Here is a 23,435-nt window from a genome sequence, read left to right on the forward strand (position 1 = left end):
TTAAAAAAAGGGAGAAAAAAAAAGGGGGAAAAAGAAGGAGAAGAAAGAAGAAAAGGGTATTTATTAAGAAAAGGGATGTCTTTGCAGAAAGGAGAAAGAGGATGAGAAGTTGGATTCTTATTCGATTTGTAGCGCCCAAGAGAAGAAAAAAGCGTCTTCGCAAACGCGGAGGAAAATGGGGGCCAGAGAAAACCGTCTATGGAGGATTCTATATTTTGTCTATCACAGGAAGAAGCCGAGGAAGCCGACGAGAAGAAGGAAAAGAAACAAGGGAAGAGTGGAGATGGGAGACAAGGAGGACGAGAAAGATGGAGGAGAAGAAGAAGCGAGGGAAAAAAAAAAAAATCGGTGGACGGCAGAAGTTGGAGTCCCTTTTAAAATTTTCGAACCTTTTTTTTTTTTTTTTTTTTTTTTTTTGACTTCCCTTGCGGCGAGGGTCCGAACGCTAGTCCGCAAAGGGGTATGGTATGGTATGGTATGGTATGGTATGGTATGGATTGGTCTGGTTATGGATTGGTCTGGTTATGGATTGGTCTGGATTGGGATAACGGTACGGTAACCCCTGTCATATATATATACCACATCAATATCCATTAGTTACTCTGTTACTATTTATTTACTATTTAACTGCTATGTCCTATTAACCATTGGATTGGCTTTTTCTGCCTGTTGCTGAGCGGCTTCAGGGTAAGTTGTAACTTAGCATCATCATCACCATCGTCATTATCACCCGCTGTCAGGACCCCAAGCAGATAACGGGCATCAACCAATCTGTGGATCGTGGCGTTGTGTCTGCAACCCTAATCAAATGCCAAAACGCCAGCCAACTCTCTCACCAAGCTACGGGTTCCAGCCATTTCCAGCCAGGCAGAGGATGCCGGCCGAATTTTATCAATTTTATTGTGTGTGGGTTTCTTATTTACGGCGTAAATACACCGCCTTTCTTGGCTGGGGTTGATGGACAATAAAGAAAAAAAAAAAAAAAAAAAAGAAAAAAGGAAAAGAAAAGAAAAAAATCCAGAGAGCTCTTATCTTATGACTTATCAACCAACCCGGAGAGATTTTGCTTACCAGAAATGCTTTTTGTGAAACGCTGGATCCCTCCAAGTAAAATAAATATATCATCATCATCAGCAGCAGCAGCAGCAGCAGCATCATGTATCAGCCTTCATCGACCACGTACGTGTATTCATCCACACAGAGTAGCAGATAATAGGGATTAACGAGATCAGTTACCCATGATGGGCTTTCTGATCAAGTGTACGGAGTAAACATGGTTGGCTACGCGCAGCCGGAGTCTGGTCCGCAAATGTACTCAAAAAGCAGAAGCAAAAAGAAGCAAAGAAAGGGAGAAAGGGAGAATAGAAAGAATAGAAGAATAGAAAGAGAAGAAGTACTCTCGTGAGTTTGTCAATCAAAATAAGAGGTCGAACTAAACTCTTCTCCGTCAGTGTACTCCGTATGTGTAATGCATTGCTTCTCTACCCTGGGGCATCCCAAACGGTCTGAAGGTGTGGATAGACAATTGGCTCGGGATCAGGGTTGAGCCCTGGAGGGACGTGGATATCGGGCACAAGGTGTTTGTTGGTTGGCAAGCTCTGTTGGTGCCGATGAGCTGCCAGGTAAATATATACACAATATGCATATAGGAAATTCTCCAAGTCAACCAACATCTATATAGACTATCCGTCTTGTCTGCCCACGATGAGACGATCTCCTTTTTTTCATATCTTCCTTGTCTCTGGCCAGCGCCATTCTCGCCGTCAAAGCCATAGCCATGCATTACACACAATAACCCTTTCATAGACATCTTGCCAGACGACGCCCGCGCGAATGGCTACCCGCTGATTTCTTTGTTCGAGCTCCTGGTTGACATTGGACACCTGTGGGCCATCTTCATCCTCTTCTCGCCACAGCACCAACAAGATCGGTCCCTTCAGATTGCGTTTTTCTCTTTGATTCCGCATGCTGGTAGATCCCGAAACCAACAGCGTTTACCATGTTATTTAACCAAGCCGCTTTACGGCTTCACGGCTTCGCGAGCTCAAAAGGATCCTTGTGTCTCCGATATATCCTCTATGTATATATCAAAATATCCATTATCGCCGTACTTCCTATCGAGTGGACAATATTACTATGGTCCCTTTTTCATCACCAAAAAGGGACTTACAGATGGTTCTCAATACTCGGATATTTACGTTGATAAATGCGACTTCTCGTTGATGGTACCTCCAACAGCGACCAGTCCAGCCTCTAAATACATTACATTTAGGCTGCTCAACAAAACAAAAAAACCAAATAAACATCCATCATGCCGCCCGCGGGATCTCCAGCCACGCTCTTCGCGTCCTCTCCGCGCTCGTACGGGAGCATAGACAACAGAGAGCAACCGACCGTTCACGAATACACTGAAGAGGCAGGAAACCCTTTCAAGGACATCCCCAGCCCCACAGAGAGCTGCTCATCAACCTGCTATCAAACCCCTAGGGCCGATCGGTTCTCACACACACTGCCTACCATTAGCCTCCCAGGACGCCAGACGTCCTTCTCCAAGAAAGACGCTGCGACGCTTCTGGAAGAAGATACAACACGAGCAACCCAACATCAAACCGTGATCCTATCTCCCACAGAGAAAATGGAGAAAATAGAGAAAATGCCACATACAGATCACCCCTTTATCGCGGAATTCCTCCCTCTTCCACCGACGCCCGCGATAATCTCCCAACAGGCCTCTGACGACCGCTACTTCATCCCCACCAGAGAACTCCCAATGCCGCAGCGCGGTTGCTGCGCGCAGCTCGGCTTCCTACTCGTCACCCTCTGCCCCATCCTCATCGTCCCGCTCTTCTGCACCTTCGCGCTCCTCGGCCTCTGGATCCCAAAATCCGGCGGCGAAAACGCCCTTGCGCTGCTGCCTCAACTGACGGCGCCTGGTGTCACCATGACGTTGATTCCCGTGCCGACGGAGACTATCACTCGGACTGTGTGGCCTACAAGCAGCGCCCTCGTAGAGAGCACGAGCATCGTGGTCGACGACCCGGCGATTTCTATATATCCTGATGCTGTGCGTCCTAAGGGAGGGCTATCTCCTTAAGCTACTGGGGCAGTGGGTAGAGGTCTGCTACAGGTGTTCGCTCGAACTTGTTGAATTCGATGGGGTTCATTCGTGAGCTGCATTTTCGTATGGTAGCTGGTGAAGTGAAATGAGGTCCCTTGTTTGGACATATATTCTATACACACACACAAAAAAAGAGATACCCCCCGCCCCCCACGCCCTCGAATACCTCTGTATATCTCAAATATCGAGTACATTTTCACCACACTCAAGAATATTATTGATATCACCTTGATGCGTTAGATGATTTTAGAATCACACTATTCACTGGAGCAAACTCGCTATTTCTAACCGGTGCATACGATACACTTCTAGATTTCTCGTTCTTTGTTTATATTTACTATAATATTTGGAGACACATCATCTACCGCAAAATGCTTCTTGACCTTGAATTGCAGCGGGACTGTGACTTCAGGGATGCAAGATGCAATGCTATTATTGCCTCCAACTTGATTCCCAATTGCCTTCTCCCTCATGTTGAGTTTCTATATTTGCTGTCCCGTCCTGTTTGATACATGCCAAGCAAAAGTTCCTTGTTATAGCAATCATGGTTCCATATGTTCCGTGGAAAATAAAAGGGACATCACATTGCGATATCACAGCAAGCTCCTTCTTTGCGTCGATGCGGAGTAGGGCTTTCAATTCTTTCAATTCTCCTTCTTGGGACTACTCGCCTGGCAAAGATCGTATCGAAATATTTGTCACATTGGCAGTGGTAGTTTGATAGTACCCAAGCAGATCTCTACTGGATAGAGTTATAATACTCCTAACGCACCTGTGTCATAACGCCTTCTTTGCACGTCCGGCCACCACATTCAGCTCTTCCACTAACTGCCCTACCCTGATTCGAGAGATGGATCCGGGCTTCCCACACCCACCACACCCGCCGCCCGAATATACCAGTCAACCTGCCACTCCCCGTCGCGAGGTTGATGATTCACCCATCTCCGCAGGTCCAAGCAATACACCCCGCGGCGCTGTATTCCGAAGATATTCTTCCTAACGACTCCCGCTCGACCTCCCACAAAATCGCCGGAAACGAAGGCTGCGTCCCCACCCATATTCTTGCTGAGTCAATAGAGTTAGCAGAGCTGCATCGCATGGCATTAGAGTTAACGTCCGAGCATGGTGTGGCTGGCAATGATGATTTTGAGGAGCTAGATGGTGCCCACCCTCACGGTATTGGCGCAGCAGTTGACGACAATGCATTGCCAGGATACGAGGACTTCGTCGAGCCGCATGGACAGGCCTTCCCCTCAGTACAGACAGGCATCTACCATGGACGAATAATGCCACGGGAAAACGCTTCCGCATTGGGTTATGGACCTGCAAATTGGTTCGCAAATGCTGCTCCCGCGTTGTCAACTGTACAACCGGGGCTAGCAACACACGCACATACTAACTACCCTGCACCGTATGGAGTCATGTTTTATCCGAACGTCCACCAGGTTCGCCTGGTCGGCGCGGGATCAATACGCGTCAACGCGGGAGAAGGTAATAGCAATCATGGTCTGCACGATACAGAGCCCGCGCAGGGGAATATCGCACCACCGTCTGATCCTCCCGCTGCTATCGTACCAGCTAACACTAATGCAAACCGGCCAAAGCCTCCAACCCCTCCAACCCCTCCGAGCCCCCAAAACATCACCGATAACGAAAGCGCTTCAGCAACCAGCCCACCCGCGGACGGAGAGTGTCAGGACTAGGACGATCGCCCCGGACCACCCCCAAATCCCAACGATGACAATGCCGAAACTGGCCCCAGCGCGCGCATAGCGTACGCCCGTCCTACTGTTAACTTGAATCACGCCATCTGGGTACTTGTTGGCCTAACTACTCTTGCCACGGTCGTTATTTCTATAGTGTTAACCAGCCGGCGGACGAAATAGTCGAAAGTGGGCGATACTAACCACCCCGCATCACCGCCCCGTCACGCCATTTTCACTCTTTCCTACCAATGTTGTCTCATTGACACATTCCACGGCGGCGCCGGACGATGATGATCTGATTAGGGAAATATGGGATTGCGATTAGGGACGGCCTTGGCATGGTGGTGTTTGGATATTTGGTGTCCCATTTCTCGTGGTTGTGTGTTTAAAGACAGGGGCTGATGGGATGCGATAAATAGTACTCCGTACGGAGTATGTTTTCAAAATAGCGGGTGCTGGTTCCATTCTCTATAAGGGTTTTGTTATTTTGTTATTTTTATTTTATTTTCCTTTTGCCATGCTCTGAAATGTCCTCCCCTCTTCTCCCCCCGGGTTCTCGATTAGTCCTTTTCCTTGAGTTCCTCCCTGGCGCGTTTGAAGAAGAACTGTTGTCCTTCAAGTCCTGGCTGCGGGCGATAAGATTAGGGTTTCTGGCCCCACTTATATAATCAGAGGGTTTGTCCGCTGCGTAGAACCAACAATTTTCGGCGGCTGATGTATCTTGCCTTATTGTTAAATTGAGTCTTCTGCAAAATCCTCGGGATCGTTAAATAAAATCGTCTGTAGACAGCTTGCTTTTGATTTTCGTCGAATGTGTGGTGCAGGATAATTGCGGCGGGGGAATTTTTCCTTGCCTAAAATCTTCTTCTCCATCTGTGGGGGGAGAAGAATAAAAAAAAAAAAAAAAAAAAAAAAAAAAAATTATACCACCAACACAAATCCACATATGGCGATCCCAGAACATCTCCCAGCGTCCTTGGACCTTTTATACACTAGTCCATCTTCTTCCTCAATTTTTAGATACGACGCTCTCCGGCTGTCGGACAAGGAATACGAGGCCGTCCTCCGTCTCCCGCTAACAGAGCGCATTTGCGGTCGCCGCGCTGAAAATCCAGTCTTTCAGGACGGCATCAAGAATTGCCGCCTGTCCTATATCGACTTCCTCAGCGGAAATATCGACGCGGTCTTCCGCGCGGACGATCCTGCCACTGCGCCGGCTACGCGCTCGCGGCTCCTTCACATAGGCATCGCCGCGTTGTCTGCGTTCCTTCAGTCGAATGTCACTGGCCCTCCGTTAGCGTTTCGGGCGTCAGATCTACTGATCCCAAAGTTCTTAACGGACACAAACGATGGGGCCCCATGTGTGGCGCAAGCTCTGCGATCGTTGCGCGAGGCGATGGTGCGCAGCTTGACTGTTGACGGGGAGGCGGCGTATAAGCTTACCCCCAACGTCGAGCTGTTTTGTCTTGCTAAAGCGATTCTGAATCATTCGGCCATCACACCCACTTTCAATGGGGAGGGCGACGTGGCATTTGCGGCTCCTTTGGCAGCCTGGAGTTCTCGGATGAGGGTTAATTTTCTGCACCAGAAGATGTTATCGGAGAATACGACAACGTTGCAGGCAGCTGTTTATACCGACTTGGAATTTCTGGCGGGGAAGATTCTGTCATCCAATCCTTCGTCGTTGCGAACTGCGGAGGAGCGTGCAAGGTTCCTTATAGAGAGAGCCACGATTCATACCCATCATGGATTCGATGCCAAGGCTCGAGCAGATCTTGAGCGTGCAGCGGGCGAAACTGGGTTCCAATATGCGTTGACTGGAAAGCTGGGGAAGCGGACGAAGTTCCAGGACCGCGATATTAGCCAACTAGTCGTTTTGGCGAAGAGTGCAGATGAGGGACATGCGTCGGCTAGGGAGTCTAAGCATAAGGAGGATCTCTCGGCCTTGGAGCCGGAGACGCACACAGCAGCAGCAGAAAGCGCCAAACCCAAAACTTTGGATCTTAATGACGACACACTTTTAGAAGCGATATCCTTCAAGAAGGATGAGCCTGTGGAAGCTCAAGAGATATCTATGACGGTTCAGGATCCCTCGTCCCTGCCACCAGTTCTTGCAGTTCTGGACCCCTCGAACCAGCCAAAGCTGAATGCATTGGATTCCATCATCCTTCTTTCCATCGCATCCGCGATAACAAACACCTCTCCAGAGCATGGCCTTACGAGAGAGGAAACGCTGCCCTATGCGACACGGGTTCTTGATGGTGGAAGCTCGAACTGGCAAGTTTATTCCCAGGCCCTGCTGGTTCGAAGTAAGATCGAAGGCTACAGGTCACGGACGGTGGAGCGAGGACTGCTCCAACTACAAGCACTTGTCGATCAGGTCATCGCTGATACTGCGTCGGATCCAATTTCTGGTGCCGATAAGGCGGCTGAACAAGCCACCACCTTTCTCCCGCGCCCTGAGCCATCAGAGTCGGCACCTGCAAGCGACCGACTCCAGTATATCTGGCTGTTAAATTTCTCTACGAGATGGGACCTCGAAGCCGAGCTTGCTTCGCGGTGGGTCAGTCTGGGCGGGCTCCGCACTGCTCTTGACATTTACGAACGATTGCAAATGTGGGCTGAAGTTGCCTTGTGCTACGCCGCTACGGAAAGGGAAGAGATGGCTAGGATACTCGTGCGGAAACAGTTGTTTAATCGTACGAATCCTGCCTCTACGGATGACAATGATACCTTCGAAGGGTCCGAGCTTGTGCGGCTTCCAGCAGATGCCCCACGCTTGTTTTGTATTTTGGGAGACATTGACAAGGACCCTGGAATGTACGAACGTGCATGGACGGTTTCGGATCAGCGGTATGCCCGTGCCCAACGTTCCCTTGCACGCCATTATCTCACTACTAAACCACCGTCGCTGGAAAAAGCGGAGGAAGCATACCGCAAGAGTTTAGCTATCAATCGATTCAACCATGGCGCCTGGTTTGCACTTGGATGTGTGCAGCTAGAACTGGAGAAATACGAGGATGCCGTGGAATCCTTTACACGAAGCATCCAGCTGGATGAAACAGATGCTGAGGCCTGGAGCAATCTCGCCGCGGCATTGATCAACCTTCCACCACCAAACATCGTAGAAAATTCGGAACTAAATACACCAGCACTAGCCGCAGATGAAGAGGAATCCGCACCTATCCCGCAGAGACCCGATCCCTACAAGCATAAACGAGAAGCCTTGGCCGCCCTCAAACGTGCCGCCAAATACAAACACACTAATCACCGCATTTGGGAAAATCTCCTAACCGTCAGCGCATCTATCCCGCCTCCAGAAACTCCCTTCCGTGACGTCGTCTACGCACAGAAACGGCTCATCGAGCTTCGCGGCCCCAAAGAGGGGGAGAAAGCAATCGACATCAACATCCTCACCGCCCTCGTCAATAGTCTTACATCAGGCCATGCGTTTGACAGCGCCAGAACTGACACGGCCGATACTCCTGCACCAGCTCCGGTCTTCCCCCGCGGAACCCTCCCAGCAATCATCCTCAACCTCCTCGACGAAAACGTCATCCCGCTCATCACGCACTCGGCACCGATGTGGCTGCTTGTCGCGAAGGTAGAGGCATGGCGAAGGAAGCCCTCCCGTGCCATCGCGGCCCACGAGAAGGCGTGGCGTGCTGCCGTCGCGTCGTGCACGCAAGGAGCGTTCCGGATGGGCGATGAGGCGAAGTGGATGGAGGTTGTGGAGGCGACGGAGAGGGTGGTTCGTGAGGGATATGCGACTTTTGGGCCAATGGATAAGGAGATCGAGGGAGATGGGGTTCCGGGAGAGGATTCGAATAGGGGGGGCCCGGAACTTGTTGCGAAGGATTGGAGGTTTAAATCCCGTAGTGCAGTGAGGAGCGTGCAGGGGAAAGGCAAGGAGTTGTGGGAGGGAACTGAAGGTTGGCGGCGATTGAAGGAGTTGAGTGGTGAGGTTAGTTAGGGGGGTAATGTAATGAGGGTAATGAAGTTGATAAGGGCGATTATGATTACTGATTATGGATTCCTTTGTTGAATGATTTACGTCTGTCTTATGTCTAATATAGAGAGCAGAGAGATAGACAAAATGGGAGGTTTTAAGCAATGCACAGGGTGACGAAAGAGTGACGAGACGTTGAGCGAAGACTCCAGACGAGAACAACGGGTGGTTAGAACCAGCGGCTTGAAGTAGGGAGCCATGAAAAATGGGGCAAGAAGAACAACCCAAAAAAAAAAAAAAGGGGGGGGGGGGGTGGGCGGGGGAACAAAGGAGGACAAAATTGCATATTCATTGTGCAGTTGAAATCCCCCCAGAATATTTCGGAACGCGCACATCATTTTAGAAATCGAATCAATATCGCATTATGACAGCTGGCCTGGTCCAATCTGCCGTAGCAAACTTTGCCGTGATCGAAGCCGTGACGGCAATCTCTTGTGGCTCTAGTTCCAATGCTTCTGCACCAGAGTCTGCGTAGGCAGCTCTAGCCATCGTGTATCGACGGACCGGCTGCGAACTAGATTCAGGGAAAGTTCCACCCTGGTCGCTAATTTCCACCACGGACACCTCTCGAGTAACCACTTGCGAGTAAAGTGTTGCCTTTTCAATCGCGTTTAGCAGAGCCTTGTTCCGCGCCTCCTTGTTTAGCTCCGCAGATGTCGCGTTCGTCAGCCGCCAGTCGATTGACTGCACTTCAACGAACGGCATCATGAACAGTTGGGATGCGATCTGGCCTAGCTTGGCAAAGTCGCGAAAGACTGCAGAGAGGCTGGCAAAGGCCGAGAACTGGCGTGGGCCAGTGGGTATGTTGTTTATGTCCGTGGGGATTCTCGAGGAGGTGGTGATTGACCCAATATTAAAAGTCGTGATTGGTGCATCTGAGGTCGCATGGCTATCCCCCGTCCTGGGAGATAGCGCGCAGAACTTCTCGTGGAGTGTGTTTACTGCCCTGGTAGCGTTCTGGGCTGCTTCGTCCTGACTTGAACTCTCCGCCGCCACACGCACACGGAGGCAGGCTCTCTCAGCAGGACGGCTCAGTCGGCATTGACCAGAAACGTTTATTTCGAGAACAGGCATTTTAGTTGCATTTGATGTCTTGGAGTTCTTGCAAGAGGTTTGAAGGAGTAGTTGCAGTATGTAGGTGAGGGGTATGTCGAAATCAAATGAATGAGGCGTCTCTTAAGGCTGCTGATTGGGAAGTTGTTTGGAGAATGATAGATATGCTTGACCAAATTGATTGGGCTCGTCCAGCCTTCGCCTAATCACCATCTGCCCGTTGTTGACTCTGAACGGACGATGGAAGGGTGAATAAAAGGGATTTCCAAGTGTGCCCTCTGTGTGATCTTTCAGTTGTCCAGGAATTGTCATGCTATAGTTACCTATTTGTTCCCTTTTCCCCTTGAGGCCAGGCTTGCTTCCCCCATCATCCACAAACAGGAAGTTATTTTTTTCTTTTTTTATTAAATAAAAAGGACATGGGACAAGGAGGCATTGAGCAGGGAAGGAAAGCAGCTATCAACCTCTCGAACAATACTCAGGAGGAATATCTAGACAAGTTTCCTGGTGAAGGTGAAGACAATGAATCTATGAGTAGTTAGTTAACTGACTAACTGCTGCTGACTAATCTCTCGCCGTTGCTAAGTTATTAACTAGTTAGTTAGTTACTCCGTAACTAACTAACTACTACTCCGTACTGATATTCACAACGAAGAACCCATCGAGAACAAAAGCGAGAACAGGCGAGACGGCACAAGCTGAAGAGTCGCCGGAAGCCACACATTTAAAAATGTGTTTTAGCTTGTTTCCTTGCCCTTGACCCTGCCGTCCTTTCTTCATCCTGCATTCCTCAAAACACAAACACAAGTTTTGTGTTGAGAGGCTTCATTCCGCTTCAGGTACATGTGATTTCCCACCGCTCCGAAGCACCACGACTTTTTTACCTCCCCCACGACGACACGAGAGCTGGGGGCGTATCATTTGCGTCACTCTCGTCATGGAGAAATTTTCTCAGTTCAGAGATAGAGGTACGCCCTTTGCCACAGAACCGCCCTTCGTGCACACCACACAGCTTAGGCCATCATCGTGGCTGATGAACGTTTTCTAGGTTCGGGAATCGCACCTTTCCTACCTATCTCTTCTCAACACTCCGGCATATATCTCCCATTCTACATATTTCTCTTCTGCATGCGGCTGCCGCTCCTGATCACCGCATTTGTCGCCTACTTTTGCGTGCTCCAATGGCTTCCCATAGGATCCTTGGGTAAGAAGGCCTCCTTGTGGGTAATGCTGGGAATTCCAGGCATATGGTGGATTGATCTTCAAATAGATGGCGTTAAAAAAGGGTATGCGATTGTGCTGCTGCACCCCCGGGGCTCCGCCGGGTATGTCCGCTACTGGAGCTCTAACCATGTGTTTGACAGATCTCTAGCCTCGCAGCACTCCTCCCCACTCCCAGGGCCTGCGTCCGTGATCGCTTCGTCATTTACTTCCCCAATCGACGCTCTCTACCTTGCCGCCATATTCGATCCCATATTCACAGTGTCGTATCCTTCAACGTGCAAGGTCCAGCAGATATCCCTAGTTCAGGCTATTCTTCGAGCATTCGCGCGCCCCGAAGTGAAGCCACCCGCAGGCTCGCGCCTCGTGGATATAGCAACGCTGATAAAACGGCACCCTAACAGCCCCATTGTAGTATTTCCTGAATGCACGACGACGAACGGCAAAGGCATCCTGCAGATGAGTCCGTCTCTCGTCGCGGTCTCTGCAGCAACAAGAATTTTCCCTGTCAGCCTGAGGTACACACCCGCGGACATCACAACTCCGATACCACAATCGTACAGGTCTTTCATGTGGAATCTCCTGAGCAAACCTACCCACTGCATCCGCGTGAGGATTGCGGAGAGCGTCTTGCTCCCAACCCAAACCAAAAGTACGAAAAATCATAATATTCATAACGGATCCCGCCTTGGACCCACAGACGGCCAGCCTTCGTATGACCATAATTACTTTGACGCATTAGACGCGAGGCTAGCCGAGTCACGCATGGATCTTGATGCGTCGTTAACGAGCATGGAACAGACGCTGCTAAACCAAGTTGGTGAGTCGCTGGCTCGACTGGGGCGAGTGAGACGGGTTGGACTGGGTGCCAAGGATAAGCAGCAATTTGTCAAGTTATGGACGACGACGGTCAAACGAAAATAGTACCGGCGGTTTTGACATAAAACCAATATTTTCCTACATACCACTATTTTTAATCTATATTTTCTCTCTAATCCTTTTCCCTTCCCTTTCCTTTTTTCTTTTCCTTTTGTAATTTTCATTTCATTTACCTGCTCAGCCGGCTGACACTGGCTCTCTTTTTTTTTTTTTTTTTTTTTTTTTTTTTTTTTTTTTTCATTGGGCATTATTGCCGTTTGGCTCACGCCGTTTTTCATGAATAGGTATCGGTGCTGTATGCATGTGCCGGCTGACGACAATGGAATTCATAAAAAGTAACTTACCCAGCTGTTTGTCTAGATTTTGTTGCCACGTTAATCTGCCAGGTGTGCCTAAAAGGCGATTGATCGCTGTTCGATACAGAATGGGCTGGCATACACATCATAGCTCGTTAGAGACACGGTCAGCCCATAGGAGTCATCATCTAGTTGTACAGTGCATGTGCAGTACTGCGCATCACATAGAAGGTAGACGAATCCAGGAATTCATCTCCTCCCACTCTCCGCTTGCATGCCTTGCCGCGCTATTTAAAGAAACCAGAGCCCGCAGATCCAGGACGAATTTCTCAGAGGTCGATGTTTCTATTTGCTCATGCCGCGGAACAGGCCAAGGGGGTTAACTAAAAGTTCTAAAAGATGCTAGCCTCGTCTGCAGTCCTGCTCACTGAATTCAAGCTCCCCGCGCTGCTGCATACCAAACGCGCTTAATCAGGGGCGGTGAGACGGTAATTTCGTTGCATCGGCAAATAAACCCGTAGGAAGGCATGGTTGTTGTACTCTGTAGTCAAGATGATGGTTCATGATGCATATTTGTCCATCCGCGGTGCTCGAAGGGGGCATTGCGGCTTGCGGGGCTCCTTTGTTAAACTACAAACTCAATTTTTAGGTTAACTAACCCTATATTCTTTAAAATCTGCAGTTCGGCCGTCATCACTTTGGAAGTTCAGAGTGTATGGTACTCAGTATTCTGTAATCTGTAGAGTGGGATTCGATTGCGACTTTGCTCCGCCGCGCCCTGCAAGGATTCAAGCCTTGTCGGGCCTTGTATCTATCCTTTACTCCGTAGTTGACCTGAGCAAAAGAACAAAACAAGCAAGGAACATCTCAACTACAATCATCAACAACAATATTGTCACCGGCTTGTGTGGGCAGCTCTGGCCATTGATCAACTATGGTCCGGCCCCCCCAGGCTTTGCATCTCGCATCTGCGGTTCCTCTTCCCGACCTCTTGACGGCCCAGCAAGTAAGTATTAGCTGAAGAACCCTGCCGCTACGTTGCTCTCTCGATACTTCGTACTCCGTACTGCGTATAGAGTACACAAGCTGCGAGTTACCCGTGAGGTGCAGCCCTCTGCCTTCACAAATGCCGTTTTGGCCGCGAGTTGCATGCTAGTTTGTGGCTTGTATGCACGAAGCCAACATCTCTCACCAGTCCATATTGGCTATTGGACAGCGCCCTTGGAATTCGGGTGCAAGCCCCAGCAGATCTCACACCCAAAGCCCGTCTTAGCTTCACCAAAAACGCCGTTTGTGGATTCTAGTCCGGTTGGGGTGTGGATACGGCTGTCTGGGACGAGCAAAAAGAAACAAAATAACCGCTATGATGAAACGATGGGGTCTCTGTTGACGATATGTCTTGCTCCTTCAGGGTCTAACTTCCTTTAACCCATGTCACAGCCTCACGCCATGTCTGTGCATTGCGGATGTCTGATCCCTGGCTGTCAGTGCGAGCGTGCCCAATGATGCCAAAGAATGGCCGCCCGGATCCTGGGAGGTTTGTCGTGTTAGCTGCGATTTCCGGCTGGTTGGCTCTAAGAAAAGAAACAGAACAAAATTGATAAATGATACCGCATCCAGATATCTGACACAACCCCACCAGATGTGATCTCCTTCCAACAGCTGTGCGGAATCCCTCGCTACTGTTGGTTGTGCTCCATCTCTCTCAACATGCCACCACCACCAGTGCTCCGGCAAACAAGCGGTTTTCTGTTCCCCGCTTGCGTGTTGAGGCAGCTTTGAGTTTGAACTTCCTTCTTGTCTGGCCAGCCTCCCACCTCATAGAGGAATCCTCTCCCTCCCCGTTGTGAGGGACTACTTATTTCTTCTCCTCTATTTGATATCTGGTGCGCCGAGCTATTGTCTATCCATGCGACAATAACAAGGACACCAGCATTATGACATTCTTTGGCATATCAAACCCAAAGGCCTCCTATCCCTATCGGCGATCCAATACACCCACTATCAGTGCTCCTCTTCCCTTCCCGCCATCCTATTACCTGCAAAATATCTCCACGCCCATATTAAATCCCCCACTGCTGCACCCAGGGCTTGCCAATACAGACCCTTTTCAACAGCCTCCTCGCCCTGCGCCTCCACCTCCTAATGCCGTGGCTTCTCAACAGATCCGGCACTCGCCTCATTTTGTTGTCCACCCTGCACCGCCCCCTTTGGAAGATCACCCTGCATTTCGAGATATACAACTCTCCATGAACAATGGCAGCACCTTCTTCAGTCCCGACGATAAGAGCAGTGGCGGTAGTCAAACCTTCATCCCATTTAGTCCCTCGGATTACGAAATTTCAAGGCTGTCTAATTTGTCGTCAAATCGTCTTCCTTCCATCCCGCCCAACTCCCCGCCCATCCCGCCATCCCGCTCGCCTACCCCCGCACAGGCCCGCTCTACTCCCACTTGGAGGCGCCCCGAACAACCAACAGAGCCTTTACAAGCCTTCGAGCAACATCCCAAATGGCATCATTACCACCGTCACCTCTATCACCCTTTGAACGACAGCGCCCCTACCACCTCCAAAGGATCCACCCGGGCTAGCTTAAACAGCGATAGCGACAAGGATCATAGCTCCTCCCGTGGATTTGTTGGGCTTTCAGATCTTCTTTCCGGGAAGCTCGACGAAGTCATCGCCTCTATAGATGGCCAGGAATTCAGTGGCATGGAGAAAGATCTACGTAGGTTGCTCTCAGTCATCGCAGAGCGTAATATGTTAAATAACCAAAATTTCCTTTGAAGGTGTGAGCTACCTCCCCCCTCAGCCGTCACTTCGTGGCGGGGACTCTGGCGGTGGACGTCCATTCCGAGTGCGCAAACGCCGTACGTACCCGTCCAGTATCAATTACTTCTCAAAAGTCTACCATTATGCAAACTCTCGGCTTCCGGATTCCCTCACGCCATTGCGCCTGTAAGCTTTTTGGCTGCTCACTTGTCAACTTACTCGCTAGTTATTCATCTAATTAACTGCCTCCCTTTGTCCCCCTTACAGTTACATTCCTACATACCCTCTCCTCTGCCTAGCCGCGCGCTTCTCGCAAAGAGTCTACAACAAACCCACTGGGGCTGAGCGGGAAACCCGGGTTGAAGCCGACTGGCGCCTGGGCACCAAGGCAATGGTCATAAAATCAGAGCCAGTCGACAACATGAACGTCATCGTCTTCGCCATCCGTGGCACGAACAGCTTTCGCGACTGGGCCACGAACATGCACTCTGACCCCGTCTCTCCAGAAAACTTCTTAGACGACCGCGGAAATCTTTGCCACGCCGGCTTCCTCTCCGTTGCCCGCCGCATGGTCAAGCCCGTGGCCTTGCGACTACAGCAGATACTTGATGATAACCCCTCACGAATCGCTTACTCCCTCATTATCACAGGCCACTCAGCCGGTGGCGCTATCGCCAGCCTGCTGTACATGCATATGTTGTCGGGGACAGTAAAATCTGAACTTATCAGGATGCGCGACTTCTTTAAACGTGTGCACTGCATTACTTTCGGCTCCCCGCCGGTGTCACTCCTGCCGTTGCAGAAGCCCGTTGGACCTGGCCGTGACCGGTTCCAGAAATGGCTATTCTTCTCGTTTGTGAATGAAGGTGACCCGGTACCCCGCGCGGATAAAGCATACGTTCGGTCGCTGCTAGACCTTTATATCTCCCCGGCACCTCCACTGCCCCGACCCCCCTCCGCAACCCCAGGGGAGAATATCTCCCAAAAATCAGCCTCGGCAAGGCTACAACAAAAATTATATCGCCTCGGAGGCAGGAAGGCCGCAAGCGATAGCAAACGCAACAAAAGAAGCACCAAGGACGATTGGGAAAACGACCACGATCCGATGCCTACAGTAGTATGGAAGACGCCGCCATCGTCTCTTTGCACTGCGGGGAATCTGATCCTTCTTCGCGGAGGCGATATGGAAAAACAGAAAAATAATTTGCAGGATGGGGTTTATGCTGAAGCATTTCTAATGAAAGATGACGATTTGCGAGACGTAGTATTCGGGGATCCAATGATGCATATTATGGAGCTCTATGAGCAGCGAATTGAGATTTTGGCCACGAATGCGGTGACGGCGCGGTTTTCGCTACGGTAAGTACGCCTCTTGAGGGGAGTAAATTCATTTTGGACTGGGATTGGGGTTATTATTGGAGTCTTCGGGGGAATATACCACTATAATAGATCGGTCTTTCAGCATCCCTTTACCTTGTCCTTTTATTCTATTTTATTTTATTTATATATTTATTTTGGTATTTTTCTTCATTCTCTTCATACCTCCCCTTCTCTCTTTCATTGGGCGCGACTTGCCGCTTTTTACCCATAGTTTTATTTATTTATTTATTTATTATTTTTTTTACCTGCCCTGATGTGTACTTTAAGAATTCACTCATTTGATTGCCATCTGTCTCCTGGTGCATATCCCTTCATACCCCATTTGTTCACGCCCACAAATACCCCGGAATGGTAATATCCCCTGCAACACTTGACAGCTTAATGCAGTCTGAAGTGAAAACAGAGAAGGGCGTCTCGCCATTCTTCTCCTAATTTATCTCTTTACCTCCTATTTTCTTGTACATTTTGTTTTATGTCGCCTCCTACCTAGAAGCATTTTGGCTGCATGGGTTGAGTATGTACTAGACTTTCTCGAGGCCCAACTAAGACAGGCAGATATGATTGTTTCCCGAAAGCGTTGATTTCTCAGCGCAAAGCATTTCTCTTTAGAGCCCCGTTTATTAGATACATGTATATACAAGTGCGTTGGAATGGCGTTTAGAGATGTGATGTGATGTACTCCGCTCGAGTCCAAGAGAATATACCATATCCAGCGAGAAAAGTTCAGAGGGACGCTCTTCATGATCCATGTTGACAGTCAACAACTTTTGGAATCTATCCCCTCGCATGTTTTTAAATTAGCTTCAGGATAAAGAACCCAACAGCTAGTGTTCCAATAACTGGCCCCGGTTTGCACTAGAATTATAGAAAAATTCCGGAATCGATATCTAGTGAATAAATAGATATCTGGGATATAGTCAAAGACGAGTCTAAAAAGAATTAAAAAAAAATAATATAAAAGAAAAAAGAAAAAAAAAAAAAAAAAAAAAAAAAATTTAAGAAAATGCAGTGATGCAGCGGAAAGGAGGTTTCTATAATGCGTCGGTGATGCATCCGTGACTTGCGTCCTTGACAGATCTGTATGGCGTTGTGCTATTAGCTGCGGTAATTCCTCTTATATATAAACGACGAATACAACGAGATGAAAGACATAAAAAAGGAAAAAATCAAATACACACCTAGCATATTTTCCCAGCGTCCCTCTCATTTTCATTCCCGTAACGGGATTTAGTCCTTTACTCTCCCTATCGGCCCATTCCTTCCTACGCTGAGCTAGGATGTGTTCGGAGACGTCAAGGTCGAGCAAACGTTTTTCGGCGTCAATGGTGATGACATCGCCATCGTGGACGAGCGCAATAGGGCCCCCGACTGCGGCTTCGGGAACGATGTGGCCGATCAGGAAGCCATGAGAGCCACCACTGAAACGGCCGTCTGTGATCAAGGCGACGGATGAACCTAGCCCCGCGCCCATAAGGGCGGAGGAAGGCTTGAGCATTTCTGTTGGGGAAGTGAAAACGGATTAGTGCTGGATGTGTCATAAAATTGGTTCCTGTTTCGGAAGAGTTGGATGCATGAACGCACCAGGCATTCCCGGACCACCCTTGGGCCCAGTGTAACGAATTACCACGACTGTCTTCTCGTCCTTCGAAATCTCATTCTGTTCTAATGCGGTAATAAAATCGTCTTCATGATCGTAGACCTTCGCCTTGCCAGTGAACTTGGTACCCTCCTTTCCTGTAATTTTGCCGACGCTGCCTTCAGGGGCGAGGCTTCCGCGGAGGATCTGGATGTGCCCAGTTTTCTTGATGGGGTTGTTGAGGGGTCGAATGATTTTCTGATCTGAAGGGAATTCAGGAACCTTCTCGAGGTTCTTGGCCAGGGTTTGACCAGTCACGGTAATTCCAGAGCCGTCGATGAGACCCTCCTTCAAGAGGAACTTGAGTAATGAGGGAGTACCACCAATTGTATGAAGATCGGCCATAACATATTTACCGGAAGGCTTGAGATCTGCGAGGAAGGGGATGCGGTCACTGACTGACTGGAAATCGTCAATTGTGAGTTTAATTCCGACAGAGTCAGCTATAGCGATCAGATGGAGCACTGCGTTGGTGGAGCCGCCGGTGATGTTGACAAGAACCATTGCATTTTCAAAGGCCTGGCGCGTCAAGATGTCAGTGGGACGGATATCCTCCTTGAGAAGGGTTTTAATTGCTTCCCCAGCCGTCAGGCATTCTAGATCCTTGGCTTTGGATTCTGCAGGGTTCGATGAAGATCCCGGTAACGTCATTCCCATAACTTCGATCGCAGACGCCATGGTGTTTGCAGTGTACATCCCCCCACAAGCACCACCGCCAGGGCAAGCATGTCGGATGATGTCGTATCGCTGAGCCTCAGTGATCTCACCAGTTATGAATTGGCCGTAAGCCTGGAACGCAGACACGATGTCGATATCGGCGTTGTTTTGGGTTACCGCGCACCCGGGCTTAATTGTTCCGCCATAAACCATCAAACTTGGCCGGTTTACTCTTCCCATTGCCATAACCACGCCAGGCATATTCTTGTCACACCCGGGGATGCTGATGTTAGCATCATACCATTGACCACCCATGACCGTCTCAATCGAGTCCGCGATGAGATCCCGACTCTGCAAACTGTACCGCATACCTGACGTACCCATGCTGATAGCGTCACTGACGCCAACAGTGTTGAACTGGTAACCTATGAGTCCCGCCTTTTGCACACCTTCGCGCACACGGTTGCTGAGATCGAGGAGATGCATGTTGCAGGGGTTTCCGTTGTACCAGACGCTAGAGATGCCAACTTGAGCTTTCGACATATCCTCCGGCATTAGGCCCGTAGCGTAAAGCATGGCCTGTGAGGCACCTTGGGAAATGGGTTGCGTTACATGTTGGGAAACACTGTTGAGCTTCTTCTCCTGTGAGGACGAAGATGAATATGGGTATGGAGTTGCGGAGAGAGCTCGACTGGTTAAGAGTGTTGGGGTTAGAGATAGCAGAATTCGAAACTTCAGCGGTTAGCGGGAATAAAATACCTTGAAAAGAAAACTTACCAGGACAATGGGAAAAGCAGTCTTTTGAAGCAGTTGGGCATCCGGCCCCGTGCTTGTAATCGGAGCATTGTCGGTATTAGTAGTATATTTGAAAAATCGGGTCGAACCTAGCGTCAGTCAAGTTTTAGCCAGATTGCCGGCCAATTGGCGCACCACAACTTGGTAACGTTCAGGTCAATCGATCTCAGGACTCAGCGGCCTCTGCGTACGATATGTGGATTGAATGACGAGTATGCAGACGTCGTGGCAGTGATGCGGAAAAGAGTGAAGAAGGTGACGGATTTAAGCTCAAGCCGGCGTGGAATTGAGACTCAAGGCGTTGTCTGAGGGTCTTGGCGTGGTGGACTGGCCAATCGTGACATTGGGATAAAGGTCAGCCGGCAGCTCGTAAATAACATAGATCTCAAATGGCATCTTTAGGGCATCTATGAGGACTATATTTTCCAATATTTTGCCGGCAATGTCTTGTGGACCTGGAGTGGACATGATTCCCTCTAATCGAGAAGGTCAAACCTCCATACTGGTTGACAAACAAGGGTATTGATGAGATGTTAGAGGAATACAATATACCTAATTTTGAAAGCATATAGAGGAATGAAGAAATGAAAAAGGAAAACCATGGAAAAGGAAAAAGTTGTAAGAAGATTTTACTAAATATATTCATATTATCTATATTGTTAGAATATATAAAATTCTAACTATATGAAGGTGCTGGGTGGTACCTATGTGGGAACGTGCTTGCTTACTAGGTTACTGTCCTTCTGCCACAAGGATCGGCACACCCCACTACATTTCTGCCACAACAATATTTATGGCCTGGCACTGTAGGTCACCTCTAGACATCAAACCGAACATCTTTCGCTTCAGTAACCCTCTTGATGTCCGTGATCAGATCATCTGCGCTTGTGAAAAATCCCACCCCGCGCAAATCCGTGGTACCGCCAAAGTACAACCCAGCAAAGTTCCATGCGAATCCAGCACAAATGAACCACAATCTCCCGTGTTCCAAACTCAGAATTGAACTTTTTGTTGGTAAAGATAGTATAAGCCTTTGATTCAACTTCTTCCGCCCAAGCCCCCATTTCGTCCTGTACCCGAGAATGCAAGGTTGAGCTATCAATCCCCCGCAAGTCTTCCAGCAGTAAACCCAGTCGAGCGTCCAATTTTTAAAAACTTCCATGTCCGGATCAATCGAGGCAACTCCTGGCACATTTTCGCCCATTGCGAGGAAGGATATAACATACTTCGGGGGAAGATCGCCACCTGCTTTGGGGAACTATATATTTTATCCGTGTTAACCATTAGATATTCAACATCCTCATTTATGGAACCTACCATTCGATTTATCACCATAAGAGCGGAAAATAGTAGCAGTATTAGAAGAGTGGAGGGAGGGGGCTCACCTTATTGCTAGTAATCCTTGACTCATCGACCTCAATTAACGCCCAGTCAACAGCCCTGGAATTGCTCTGTCGATAGCCAGACGCGGCATATACCTTCCCAAGGCGCGCATCATCTTGGCCAAAATGAGTTCCGATTTTTTTTAAATATTTGAAGTCCAATATCAATATACCGTTTCTTCACCATGTATTCCGCCTTTTCTCTAGGAGTGACAAGGTCGTTTTGGTCATTTAGTCGCCGTTCAATCTCTTGAAACGTACTATCTCGTCTGGCGTCAATGCTGTTTCTCCATTCTCTTGCCGTCTCTTCAGCATCCCCCAGGCTCGGTGAATCTATCTCTAAGTCATTAGTCTTATCACCAACGGTGATTCCCTCGCGCTGCCAAGTCTTCAAGGCCAGTTGGCCACAGCCGTCCGGAGCGACCGAATGGAAACACGTAAGACCAAAAGTATGCCAATTCCCCTTTAGATTTTGGAGTCTGATAAAGCCCCCAAATGTGGACGCGTGATTTTGCGAGCCCCTTGGTCCGATACTGCGGCCCACTGACATCCCCTTTGTGAACGCGTCATCAGTGAGGAGCATTCTATCATAGTTATTGGCGGTCCCGAATACCTTTTCCCCTCGAAGTATCTCAACACCAATATATTTGAGGTGATAAATATCCAATATCTGCACAAGCTCTTCACGAATACTGACCCAGTCTTGCGTAGAAGCTTTCGACACTGTCAAGACGACTACTAGCGGTTTGGGACCAGACGGTTTACCTCGCCGAAATAATGGCAGGGTTAGCCAGTCCCTCCCTCGTAACTTTAGAATTATCTGACGTTTAACGTTATTATTCCAGATTGGAACGACAGCTTCGGATGATTCAACAGGGTAACACTCCGTTCTTTCAACAGCTCTCTCATCACGTAACTCAATATTTATCTCTGGCCTATTAGCACTGAGGTAGTATTTCCTGAGAGCTTCCACGACATGGATCCATTCCTGTTCGGACTCCTTTGCGTTTGCTCTTATGAGCGTTGTGATATTTGGCTGTCATGTCATTTCCGTAGAATTTTCGGTTAGATAATAGATGAAATGGGAGCCTTGCAGGTTGATCTGATACTCTTCAAGAAGTTCCAGTACTCGCGGCTTCAAAATCGTATCCCATTCTTGCCTTAGTGGGGAGGAGAGCGGTACTGGCTCCCACTTTGTTCCTAACTGAACGAGTGAGGGAACGCCAGCGCGAAAACTTTGGACTCGTACGGTGATAGAATCATCGGAGTCTTCTGAAGACCCTTGATTTCTTCGAGACCTTTTCCCCGCAGATCAACATGATGTGGCTGATCCTGGTGATTCAGGACTCGCATAAGCTTCCTCCCAGGGATCATCACCCCATGGAATGAGGCGTTCTGCCATTAGAATTGGGGCTATGCCTCAGGGTTGAGAAATTTGGAAGAGTTGAGAGGGAAAATAATAATGCAAACTGTTGTGCGTCCCGAGACGATGAGTTAACGGGCCTATGTAAATATGCGCAAGAACGCGCTCCTTTGTGATAAGATAGACAATTAGGCTATCCATAGCAAAAAGCCAACGTAACCATTTGTTAAGTGGTTGCGCTCATAGTGATATATATACAGGTCGGTGTGGTGGTGTGGCTCGGCCCCCAGCGGCACCCATCCCACCATCTATACACTGCGACCACCAGCCGGTTGCAGCATAGCGTGGGAACCACACCTTGATCAAAGAAAAAGGATGTGAGGCGAGTTAAAGTCCAGGAGAGCGTATTGCCGTCAGATGCTGTGAATTAACCTAGGGACAGAGAGCCAGCAAGGGGCGTCTGTTTTGGTGGAGCTGTTTAAGCCCTCTCACAGAACCTGCCTGGCAATGAGTTGGTATAAATGCCAGATGATGAAATGGGCTTTGATCTCAAGGGAAAAAAAGGAGACAAAGTTGAGATGATCTTGAAAGAGCCATGTAGATGTGGCAGGTAGGTATAGTGTCTGAGGCCAGGGTGATTACAGCAGCCTATTTTACAATGTACACACACCAATCATATTCATTCTATTTGTAATTGAATAGAGCTTGTTGATTATTAGGAAGTGCATTGCTAGATATCATCTTCAATATATATCATCACTGTGATGAGATAGCACTACAATGTAGATTATCCATAGTGAGAAGCCAACATAATCATTTGTTAAATGGTTGTGCTCATAGTGATATATACCCATGGGTGTGGTGGTGTGGCCCGGCCCACAGCGGGCGAGACCACTGAACCCGCCACTGATACACTGCGACCGCCAGCCGCAGCATAGTAGGGAACCACATCACTAGATATCATCACTAAATATCATCGCGAGATATCATCGTGAGATATTATCACTAGATATCATCGCGATATCATCATTAGATACAAGTGATAGATATCATCATTAATACATATATAGTTATGTGAGACCTGCAGGTCTTGGGCTTATTAATCCTTTCCACCATATAACTTCCCACTTAGCTAGCAATCTTCAATCAAGCAAGGCTTTACACCTTTC

At 48.8% G+C, this 23,435-nt stretch overlaps 8 protein-coding genes across 8 annotated transcripts; 4 read left to right on the top strand and 4 right to left on the bottom strand.

Annotated features, from left to right (window-relative positions):
* Nucleotides 1-623: 623 nt before the first annotated feature.
* HCAG_03994 (predicted protein) lies at nt 624-1,155 on the bottom strand (the record flags this gene model as incomplete). The annotated part of the gene is made up of 2 exons (XM_001541846.1): nt 624-800; nt 1,072-1,155. The coding sequence occupies 2 exons, from the start codon at nt 1,153-1,155 to the stop codon at nt 624-626; spliced, it is 261 nt and encodes an 86-aa protein (XP_001541896.1).
* Nucleotides 1,156-2,311: 1,156 nt separating this feature from the next.
* On the top strand, nt 2,312-3,094 carry HCAG_03995 (predicted protein; the record flags this gene model as incomplete). Its single annotated transcript, XM_001541847.1, has 1 exon — nt 2,312-3,094. One exon carries the CDS (start codon nt 2,312-2,314, stop codon nt 3,092-3,094), a length of 783 nt encoding a protein of 260 aa, XP_001541897.1.
* A 2,676-nt stretch (nt 3,095-5,770) lies between these two features.
* HCAG_03996 (conserved hypothetical protein) lies at nt 5,771-8,915 on the top strand (the record flags this gene model as incomplete). The annotated part of the gene is made up of 2 exons (XM_001541848.1): nt 5,771-8,788; nt 8,901-8,915. 2 exons carry the CDS (start codon nt 5,771-5,773, stop codon nt 8,913-8,915), a joined length of 3,033 nt encoding a protein of 1,010 aa, XP_001541898.1.
* A 269-nt stretch (nt 8,916-9,184) lies between these two features.
* Nucleotides 9,185-9,907, bottom strand: HCAG_03997 (predicted protein; the record flags this gene model as incomplete). The annotated part of the gene is made up of 1 exon (XM_001541849.1): nt 9,185-9,907. One exon carries the CDS (start codon nt 9,905-9,907, stop codon nt 9,185-9,187), a length of 723 nt encoding a protein of 240 aa, XP_001541899.1.
* A 916-nt stretch (nt 9,908-10,823) lies between these two features.
* On the top strand, nt 10,824-12,031 carry HCAG_03998 (conserved hypothetical protein; the record flags this gene model as incomplete). Its single annotated transcript, XM_001541850.1, has 3 exons — nt 10,824-10,854; nt 10,935-11,090; nt 11,172-12,031. 3 exons carry the CDS (start codon nt 10,824-10,826, stop codon nt 12,029-12,031), a joined length of 1,047 nt encoding a protein of 348 aa, XP_001541900.1.
* Nucleotides 12,032-13,216: 1,185 nt separating this feature from the next.
* HCAG_03999 (predicted protein) lies at nt 13,217-16,416 on the top strand (the record flags this gene model as incomplete). The annotated part of the gene is made up of 6 exons (XM_001541851.1): nt 13,217-13,288; nt 13,723-13,765; nt 13,945-14,064; nt 14,386-15,009; nt 15,071-15,239; nt 15,321-16,416. 6 exons carry the CDS (start codon nt 13,217-13,219, stop codon nt 16,414-16,416), a joined length of 2,124 nt encoding a protein of 707 aa, XP_001541901.1.
* A 1,048-nt stretch (nt 16,417-17,464) lies between these two features.
* On the bottom strand, nt 17,465-19,571 carry HCAG_04000 (dihydroxy-acid dehydratase; the record flags this gene model as incomplete). Its single annotated transcript, XM_001541852.1, has 4 exons — nt 17,465-17,510; nt 17,612-17,930; nt 18,015-19,417; nt 19,504-19,571. 4 exons carry the CDS (start codon nt 19,569-19,571, stop codon nt 17,465-17,467), a joined length of 1,836 nt encoding a protein of 611 aa, XP_001541902.1.
* A 767-nt stretch (nt 19,572-20,338) lies between these two features.
* On the bottom strand, nt 20,339-22,566 carry HCAG_04001 (predicted protein; the record flags this gene model as incomplete). The annotated part of the gene is made up of 5 exons (XM_001541853.1): nt 20,339-20,779; nt 20,907-21,019; nt 21,165-21,668; nt 22,109-22,298; nt 22,525-22,566. The coding sequence occupies 5 exons, from the start codon at nt 22,564-22,566 to the stop codon at nt 20,339-20,341; spliced, it is 1,290 nt and encodes a 429-aa protein (XP_001541903.1).
* Between the last annotated feature and the right edge of the window lie 869 nt (nt 22,567-23,435).

Source organism: Histoplasma capsulatum, genomic scaffold (genome assembly GCF_000149585.1).
Source record: "Histoplasma capsulatum NAm1 scaffold_3 genomic scaffold, whole genome shotgun sequence".
Lineage (NCBI taxonomy): Eukaryota > Fungi > Ascomycota > Eurotiomycetes > Onygenales > Ajellomycetaceae > Histoplasma > Histoplasma mississippiense.